Below are 10,000 nucleotides of genomic sequence, written 5' to 3'. Positions count from 1 at the left end.
TTCCGTTCTAACCTGTACGCTGTTATGAAATGTTTATCTTATTTCCTGTTTCAGAGCCTCAGTGCACATGCTGAAATGAAAGTAGGACATCACAGTACAGTGTCTGACGTCAGCACTGCATTTCTGGTGCCTGAGTCAGGAAGTTGGACCTGTAGGGTGCCGCTCGGAGCACTTTGAGCATTGTGTGACCTTAACAGAGAAAGAAACAAAAAGTAACACAGGGAAAGCTTGCCATGAGTGAGAAATGCAACAACATCTGTCCGCAGTACTGCATTTTACTGTCCATACCACACTGGGATGAGTCAAGAATGAAATGCAAACCATGAAAAGAGAACATTACTCATTGGAATGTGTGAGTGTATAGGGGCAGTGGTGGTATCGAAAACACAATGTACTGTACCTAGATTTACTGTAAGAAAAAAATTTCAGTGAGGAGGAGTGGATGATGAACCAATTTTGTAACATTTCAGGGAAGTTATTCCCTGAATATTTTGGAGAATTGTGACATTAATTTGCAATGTCGGTTCAATGGTCTATTTTTTATTTTATTTTAATTCTATCAATAAAAACCTTTAAAAAGCTTCCCTCACCCTTCATGACTGTGTCCCTCTACTAAATTACTATACTAGGTCCTGCTTGTGGAAGACTATGACAAAAATAATAACACTCTTCTGTAATGAGGAAACCTATGATCTATAGGTGAAACACTTGGACATACTGTATCTTTAATTATGTGAGTCATCCATCTGGCAGTAATTGCACAAACTCACACTTGTTTTCTGTTTCCCATGGTCTTTGCTCTCAGTATAAAAGGGAACTGAAAGAGTGGTATATGCAATAGGCTTCCTAAATTTAGTATTAGTGCAGACACTTACTGACATGTTTGTCAGGGTAACTGTCATAAGTCTGGGGAAACTACATGGTATATCCTTTATTTCTTTACTAGTTTTTACTGTGTTGACTGTAATACTTTCTGTGAAGTTTTGGTCTAAAACTTGGGCCACTTTAAATGTCCAGATTGTGCAATATGTTCACCACTTAAAATTATTCCATTTAAAATTAAAATAGAAATCTAGACATAGAATTTATATTATATAATTATTTAAAAAAACGTATGGTGCTCAGAACATAGAAAAAAAAGGCAAATCTTCCACTGTCATTAGGAATGTTCTGCACTATTATCTGAAACTGTACCACAGGGATGAAAGAGATTCAAAGTGTCAGAGACCTGTGAATAATCTGGTCCAATAGGTTTCAGTGGATTTAGAAAAGTAGTTTCTCCACAACCTCTCCTAGTAATATTCATTCACCTTGAAATAAACATAAATGTAATTACCGGTATCTTAGACTATTGTACTTAATTATAATTTTCTTAACACAACATATATATTTCATCAATATATTGTAGCTATTTAAATTCAGAAATTGAGTTATTTTTCTTTGTTTCTGCTTGGTTCTTCTCATGTGAATTATAAGAAAATAAAGCATAGGACATTAACAGCATCCCTTCTCTGAATAATCTGATCAATTGGGTGAAATTTGATTTAAAACATTGTATGCTTACTTAACTACTTGGAAAATACTGTATGTCTGCCAACTAAATCAGATAATAATTGTAAGTGATAAATGGCCAGAATTAACAAACACTGTGAGCAATGGCGGCTCTAGTAAAGGTAAACATGCAAAAGTGAAATTAACATTGATTCAGGAGCACTGTCATTCATAGATCAAAGTGGTAAATTAGTATTTGATTTGTTTCCCAAACACAACTCATGACAACCATGACAATCAACATCTCATTACAACCATGAAAACAGCAAGCTCATCACAAAAGTATGATTTTGGTGTTTTTTTCCCTCAACAAGTTATGATTACGATTTATGGTATGCACTCCTCATTTCCCTCAGAATTAAACAAATTTACCTCATGGTTTGATTATAAATAATTAGAAAATAACCCCTTAATTAAATATAACTTAAAAAAACTTTTTTTAGGCAGAACATTTTTAGCAACACTTTATGGAGTTTGTTTACACCTGCCCAATCACACCCTTATGTGCTTGTGGAACTTCCTATTCCAGACTTATTTGCCCTTTTGTTGTTATTACGATTTTGTAAATTTAGTGTGGCTATAAGAATATTTTGTTGTTGTTGTTGTTAATTTAGCCACAAGAGCATTAGTGAGGTAAGACATTGATGTAGGCCTGAGGTGCAGTGGGCATTCTAGTTTATCCCAATGGTGTTCAGAGGAGTTGAAGTCACAACTCTGTGCAGGATACAAATTTTTGGCACACCTACTTTGGCAAACTGTGTTTTGATGGAGATGGTTTTGTGCACAGAGGCCTTGCCATGCTGGAACAGGTCTGATGAAGGTAAACTGTTATGTTACAGCATACAAAGACATTCAATGCAGTTGCAGGCCTCCAACTTTGTGTCAACAGTTTGGGGAAGGTCCAAATTGTTGTGTGATTGTCAGGAGTCTGCAAACCTTTGGTCAAATAAGGCTTGTTTACAAGAGTAAGGTAAAATTTTACCTTATTGTAATCTGAGTATTAATGCTGATAAATTGTAGCATGTAGTATGAAAATGTGTCAGATTCAGAAATACATTAATAACTTTATATAAGTATAGAATATACTAAGTGTTGCTCAGTGACCTGCAGTGAGGTCAAGAGGCAGTGAGGCACTGGACAGACAGAGCCAGATTTATCACACATAATATGAGAATATTAGACAAATATATCCTAAACAGAGGAAATGATAAAATCCTCAATAACTTGGTTTGATTTTGTGGTGTTATTTGGGTGCTCAATTAACCTCGCAGTCTATCGTTATTTCTGCAGGGGTAATGGCTTCCTCGAATGGTACTTTATAAATTGCAGTTTTCTGGATAGAAACGAGCCTAAATATCTTTTACACAGATATGTGAAATAAGTTATAGACTATGGAAGGTGATGAGATGCAAATAGCAGGTCTGCAAAGGATACATTGGTAGAGCCGAACTCTGTGATTTTGCTCTTAAAACAATAAGAAGGGTAGAGAAATGACATTTATATAATAGGTTATAGAGAAAAAACTTTGTTTAAAAAAATGATTTCACATTTCTTTGTTTACTGCAATAGAACAGATGAGACACTGCGTCTAATGACTGCTGTCTCTCCTGACTGCATGTATCTGGTGTTGCTTCATGTTTCTTATAAAATGTGTTATTGTATTATATAAACTATTATATACTTTTATATAATATCTTAGTGCAGCAAAAACAGTAAGTCACAGATTACTGGACATTAAAATTACAGCCCTGGTTTAAATGGTAAAGGAAAGACAGCTGCAAACAACAGAGCTCTGAAAGGTCCCATTCCAAATGACTCATCATTATTGATGTGGTCACCTCCTAGACTATTGTTGCACGTTCACTGTAGTGCACTTTTATAGGGAGAAAGCAGCCGTTTGAGATACAGCCTCTTCGCTGGCCCCAATCCGCCATTGGGACGGCGGAAACAGAATCATCCCCCACGCTTTACACCTACCAATAGAATTGTGCAAAGCGTTTTTACGGCACGTCATTTCCGCTGAGTTCACCCGCTAAGGGTTGAAGCAAAGGGGCCTCGGAGTTGTAATTCTGTTACACGTTTGAATAATTTCTTTTTTTTCCCCGGTTTTTTTAATAATATAACTTGCAGACACCATGACTTTCGATGTGCGGAGGTGAGTAGAATCCTAAAGGGTCTCTAAAGCGTTCAGTGAGACGTGTTTGGTTTGTATGCTGTGCAGAAATGAAGCTCGCCCCCCGGGAGCTGTGGCTCGATGCCACTAGTGATTTAAAACAATGAAACGCTTTTAAAGGTCGAGTGGTTACTGTAAACGTGTAAAATAAAAACTCCTTCTACCTGGATAACACACTCTTATCAACCTTGATCACACACATCCAGTTTATCTTCTAATCCTAAATGATCTCCTAAAGGGGCTACATATTCTCAAATAGTGGAAGATTTCCACAATGTATAAACACACACACACACAAACACAAAGACACACACACACACACACACACACACACACACACACACACACACACACACACACAAAGACACAAAGAGCAGATATAGAAAGCCATAACACACATTCAAGACTGCATAACAATATATACATAATAATTCTACAAAATGTGAATCCATTATGTTAACTGGATATGTTAATCATTTATTAATTGGTCATCTTTATTTATTTTTGAATCTGTGATAAACAAAAATAAAAATACCCCAGTGCAGACCTGTACAAATAATAACCCTGTAGTTAAATGTTGGACTTTAAAAAGCAGCTCAGGAAAAGGACACTTTATAAATGGATATATGTATAACATGTAGCAATGCGTAATATGCACAGTTGCAGGTTTGTTTCCTACATCGCAAAGTATGAAACACGTGTCAGAGTGCAGTGATGTATCCTGGATAAAGATTGCATTATTCAGGCGACTCTTATGTACTTTGGTTCGGTTACATGGGTCGACTGATTCATTGAAAAGATTAGACACACTCATCTGGTAATTCTGGTCAGGGTTAGTTCAGTGTTTACGATGTTGAATTTCTGAGGTAAAGGTTTTTGAGTTTATTTCCCAGCACTACCATGGATTGCTCATGAGCAAGGCCCTTAACCCATAGTCTCTCAGTTTATCTAAAAGAGATCATACAAATTCACTCTCTTTAAAAATGTTTGCAAAATTTGTAACAGTTGGGATGAATATAAGAATATCCCCATATAGTGTTTTGATGTGATCATAATGATTATATCAATAGGGCTGTAATAATCAGATTTTTTTTTTTTTAATCAGTTCTGGTTAGTTTTTGGTTAATCTGGCTGATTTCTTATAAAATACACCATTTATTGAGAACCCATAATCACTATGACTAAACTAACTGTTAACTAAAACGGTACACGGTTGATTCAAACGTGTTTATTGACTCTAAGATTATCTGATTTCTTTAAAAACAACTGCACTTTCTAAGCATTGTGCAAAAGCAGCGTTGGAATTTGTGTGTAAATGGGAACAATTGTTTTTTGACACTGTTATTAGTGGAGTTTTGTATTTGAAAACATCTCTGGTACCAGTCTCTAACAAGTAAAAGAATATCAAAGGCATTATGTGTGCATATTTGAGAAATATACAGTATGTATTAGTAGATGATATTGCATCCTTACAGACAAATACGTTTTTTGTTGTATTTTATAGAAATTTCGGTTTGAGATCGAAGATAAATTTGAAGAATTTTTTGGATTTCAGTTTTTATTTCTGTGAATATACATTGTTCATAAAGCATAATACCTAATACTTATTTTATCGGGCCATTTAAAATTTAAAGTGAGCAAAAATATAAGTACAGACATCTTGAAATAAATGAAAGTAAATGTCTTTTACTATGTAGTTGAATATCCCTTGAAAATATTGGCTAAACTTTTAGCACCAGCAGACTTAATTCAGACAAAAAATTCTATACAGAAATCCATAAAAATCCACAGAAAAATAAAAAATTACACAGAAATCCATCCAATTAAATGCTTTTCATCATACAGCAAGACAGTGACCTAAAACACACTGCCAACATAACAAGGCACTTCATTAAAGGGAGTCAATTACCAGACTTTAACCCAATTGAGTAGCACTTCACTTCCTGAAGGGGAGACTGAAGTAAGAAACTTCCCAAAACAAGCTTAAAGAAGCTGTGGTACAAGTCTGAAAAAGTCAAGTTTATTTTTTATAGCACTTTTCACAATGGACATTGTCTCAAAGCAGCTTTAGAGAAAAAATTGTTTAGTGACGTCGGTGTATCGCTGGCTTTGATGCTATGGGTGCGTTTAATTATGAGTAAATAATTTGCAGCAAATTATTATCTGATGTATTCATTGATAATTTTTGTAACAGATGCAGTACTGATGAATAAATACTGTCGAGAGCAAGTTAAAAAATTGCACCCCAAGGAATGTAAACCTACAGAAGCCAATACACTGAAACTAGTTTATTATGCACAGGACACATAATATATGTTGCATCCTCATTACCCAAAAAAATTAACTCCTTTACAAATGACAACAATTTCATGCAAGTAAATAATGCAGCGATCTTTTGAAATACTTTCAATCTAGGTAACTGTGAAACACATAGCATTGAATAAGGTACTTGTTTACCTTGGTTAAAATCTTTCACAGTAATTAGCGTAACAAGTCTTAACGTGTGTGTGCGTTTATTGGATCCACAATTTTATATGGCAATGCAGTGCCAACTGCTTCCAGTGCATCTGCCAGACAATTGACAAAAGTACAATGACATTGTGCTGAGTCAAAAAACAAAAGCATCATGCTTATCATCTTGTTGATATGGCTGTTGCTTTTCAGCTAGATGCTTTAAAAGTTTTCATGCTACTAGAGAGATGCTTTGAAATTTTTCATTGAGTAATATTTAGTATTGATTCTTGGTTTTGCCTCATAATCTCAATCTGATAATATATCCTCACCATTGTTTCAGCATCATTTAAGCCGCAGAACATTAAACAAATATTTTTTGTAGCTATAAGCTATATCTTTGTCAATTTTCTATAAGACCAGTTGTGACAGTAACTGAAAATAGTGGCTGCAAGCTTTATGGTAATGGACTAACACTATCATGTTGCTATTTATAATCATGATGTACACAGGGACTTGCACGGCACATGCTCTGCAGAAATGCAAAAAAAGAAAAGGATGATATTATGTGGTTGTCTGTAATGAGATGTTAATTCAGCAGTTTTTAAGGAGACTCTCAGCAATTTGTTTATACTCTTTCATTAGAAAAAAAATCCACTATTGTAACTGCACTTTACTTTGTGTCAGTGTACAACACACACTCCCTATTATGGATTATTTTTGATTGCAGCAAGACCTGTCATGCTTTATTGTTTACCCGTCACCCACAGCTTCAGTTTCACATAATATTTTCTACCAGCTGGAGATGTAAACAGAGCGCGGATGTGATGCAGACTCATATGGAATGTTAGCTTTGTGTCCAAAACGCATAAAGACTCGTTTGCAGAGTCTGGTCGGAGCAGCATTTTTATGTTAATATTAAACGTATTCACGGACTTTTTGTGTGTGAACTGTAGCACAATGAAGTGTTGTGATCGATGTGGGAGTATTTGTTAGCTGACTGTGTACATACAGATGAATTATAGGTGAACCTGGGTTTAAAAACAAAAGAACATCTATTTTATGGTTTTTCCATGAAATGATGTTTTCATACTGAAATGTTATTTTGTGTAGTCACTGAAAAGCCTGCGCATTACATTTCTGTCATGTTTCTGTAGCCCCCACCCCCTCACCCCAACTTATACTGTGCTGTTGATACGTGTTAAGATTTCGCAACTAAACCATTTTTAAGGACATTCTGTAGTGTTCCACTTTCGAGCTGTAACACAGGAAATGAAAAGCAGTCTTCACTTTAAGCAGTATAGGTTAATGTAAACACGCTGTTGGTTTAGAACGGAATGTGCTATTTTACAATGGTCATGGTTTTCTGTTACAGTGTCAACAAGCGAGCTACAGTATGACTCACTAACAATCCGGTTCTGAGGGGGGAAAAAAAAGTCCTCAGCTGGAATGACTTTCAGGAGCAAACAGAAAGATTGGCTTTAGGAGAAAGAATATGCAGTGCACCGGATTTAGCCACAAACAAATGTAAATTTCATGAAAAGGCATTTTCCATGATGGAACAAGCGCGGCACGTAGCACGCGCACAACTCCTTAATGACCTTTGAGCGAATGCAGTCATATATCCTACTGACTCAGGCAAGCTAATTCAAGGAAACTGCCAATTTTCAGCAGTATAAATGGAACAAAGTTAATGGAGGTTGATTAATCAGTGATGTGCTGATGTGTACACCATACACAATCTAGGATTTGTGTTGAAAATGATTATTAACCTTATAAAATTAGGTGCACGTGTTTTCCGGGTGCTTTTTTTTGGAAGAACAGCTCGATGCTAGACTTTGGTTGATGTTACCATAGAAAAGCTCTGTTGTTGGTTGGGAAACCCCTTCCCACCCATGAATCTGTCTTGTGTATTTTAGCGAAAGGCCTGTTAGAGGCAGCTTGTATGCATTCTTGGATAGAATAATAACATTTCAGTCAAATTGATGCAAACAGGTTTTCCTCAATTAAATAAGTAAATAAGTCATTTGAGCGAGTTGTGAAATCTGTACTTGATTTGAAAAATAATGGGTGTGACAAATTTCATAAAATATCATCAAACTTAAAGGTAGTCAGCTTTAGACATGAGTCTCTTGCTATGAACTGTTTTGTCAAGAATGCACGTTATTCTGTGAGCTCAGGAGGTGGAGTAAGACGAAGGCACGTCACATATTGGACATTTGATACAGCTGGTCACCTTCTCCACTCCCCCTTCGATTGCATCAGATATGATGTTCACATCCAAGCGCTTGGAAGAAATGCACCCAGATGGTTGTGTTTTTGCAGTGATGATGTGAGCAAGGGCCAGGCCAAAAGCTGCGACACAGGGAAACGATTTGAACACCGAAAAAGGCCTGAAATAGTTTGTCTGTGCAGGGAAACTGCTGGAGAGAGCTCCTATAAAAGGCAATGCTCAGGCTGTTTCTACAAGGAGAGGTAGTTTTAACCCTATGCTGACAACTGGGATAGAATATCATGCACATTCATATGAAAAAAATGATCTTTAATAAAAAAAATTAATTATTCAGTTGTGTAATTGAAATAAAAGCAGGGCAAATATTATTTTTTAGCTCTCAGATACCTCAGTATTTACTGACAGTTATGAAAGTTTAGTATTTCCTAACTGCCATGTCGTTATATATAATCATATAATCTGTTCGTCCAGGTTTAAACGGTCACTGAACATCTCAGGTGTTTTTGAATGTTTTTTTTTTCCTTAGCCTTATCAAGACACAGAGCAATTTTTAAGTTTTGGCTTTGCTTGAACACCATACACATTCTATTTGACAGGACTGTATCTAACAAATAGGAAAATATGAAAGATTTTTCAAATACATTTCCTTTATTAAAAAAAAATATATATATTAAATTAAATGTTTAGACTAGCATAATGCTGAAAAGTAGGCAACTGCTGTTGTTGCAGACAATACAGTTTGCTTGAAAAGGAAATCTGAGGAAGTCTAAGAACCACATACATACCGCTTATTGTAAAAGGTCATTTTCTTTTTTTTTTGACCGATTTATAAAAAAAAAAAAAAGTTTTAGAAAGTCGGATTTCAGCTTCATGCACAAACACATGATAATTCAGACAATTTCTGTTTTCAAATGTGTAAAAATGTCAATGTGTAAAACCCAATTTCTCATTGAGCTTATAAAAAAATATATATTTCTTTTTTCCCCATTTCATGTTTTCATCAGTTTTTGCAAAGTAGACAGTTACTAATTCATACCTGTTCCAGCAGAACAAATCAACCACCTATCATCTATTTACTGTTTTAAGACTTGCCCATAAGTATGTCTGAAATAAGCTTCGTGAGGATTGGTGGGCAGATGTGATTGTTTACTTCCTTTTAGGTGTGACTCAGCCAGGCCTGACAGCATTCCCTTTGACCCTACTCACACTATTATGTGAACATAGCACAGGAAAAATGTACATTTCTGTAATAGGAAATCAAGCCAAAGTCTGGAGCATAGAGGAAGAGGCGTGATGTTAAGGCGCCAAAGGCGATCAGCGTCTGAGGTTTTCTTGGCCTCCTGCCATTGTTAACATTCTTGAGGCTTTTAACTATCTGGGAACAGAATGTGCCTTCCCGTGTGTACTGAGCTTTACACGTTTACCTTTTTTTTCTCTCTACTTTTCTACTTGCTTCCTCTGACTATTCTTCCTTCCTTCTAACTTCTTTCTCTTCCTTCCAGGTTTGATATCTACAGGAAGGTGCCTAAAGACCTCACCCAGCCCACATACACTGGAGCCTTCAGTAAGTAGTGTTTACAACTTTCTTATCA

The 10,000-nt window shown here is 35.8% G+C and overlaps 1 protein-coding gene across 2 annotated transcripts in view; it reads left to right on the top strand.

The window, feature by feature from the left end:
- Nucleotides 1-3,550: 3,550 nt before the first annotated feature.
- Nucleotides 3,551-10,000, top strand: part of ergic1 (endoplasmic reticulum-golgi intermediate compartment 1) — a 16,893-nt gene continuing 10,443 nt past the window's right edge. The window contains exons 1-2 of one of the 2 annotated variants that reach the window (XM_083561340.1): nucleotides 3,551-3,706; nucleotides 9,911-9,972. In XM_083561340.1, the coding sequence (XP_083417466.1) occupies nucleotides 3,687-3,706; nucleotides 9,911-9,972 (82 nt within the window). In that variant the 5' untranslated portion in view covers nucleotides 3,551-3,686. Of the gene's footprint in view, nucleotides 3,707-8,203; nucleotides 8,651-9,910; nucleotides 9,973-10,000 lie in introns of those variants that run through there. The other variant, XM_083561339.1, reaches the window with a different exon arrangement.

This window comes from Silurus aristotelis, assembly GCF_946808225.1.
Source record: "Silurus aristotelis genome assembly, chromosome: 14".
In the NCBI taxonomy this organism is placed as follows: Eukaryota; Metazoa; Chordata; class Actinopteri; order Siluriformes; family Siluridae; genus Silurus; species Silurus aristotelis.
Note: the sequence above shows the minus strand (reverse complement) of the source record. Positions and strands in the feature narration are given on the sequence as shown.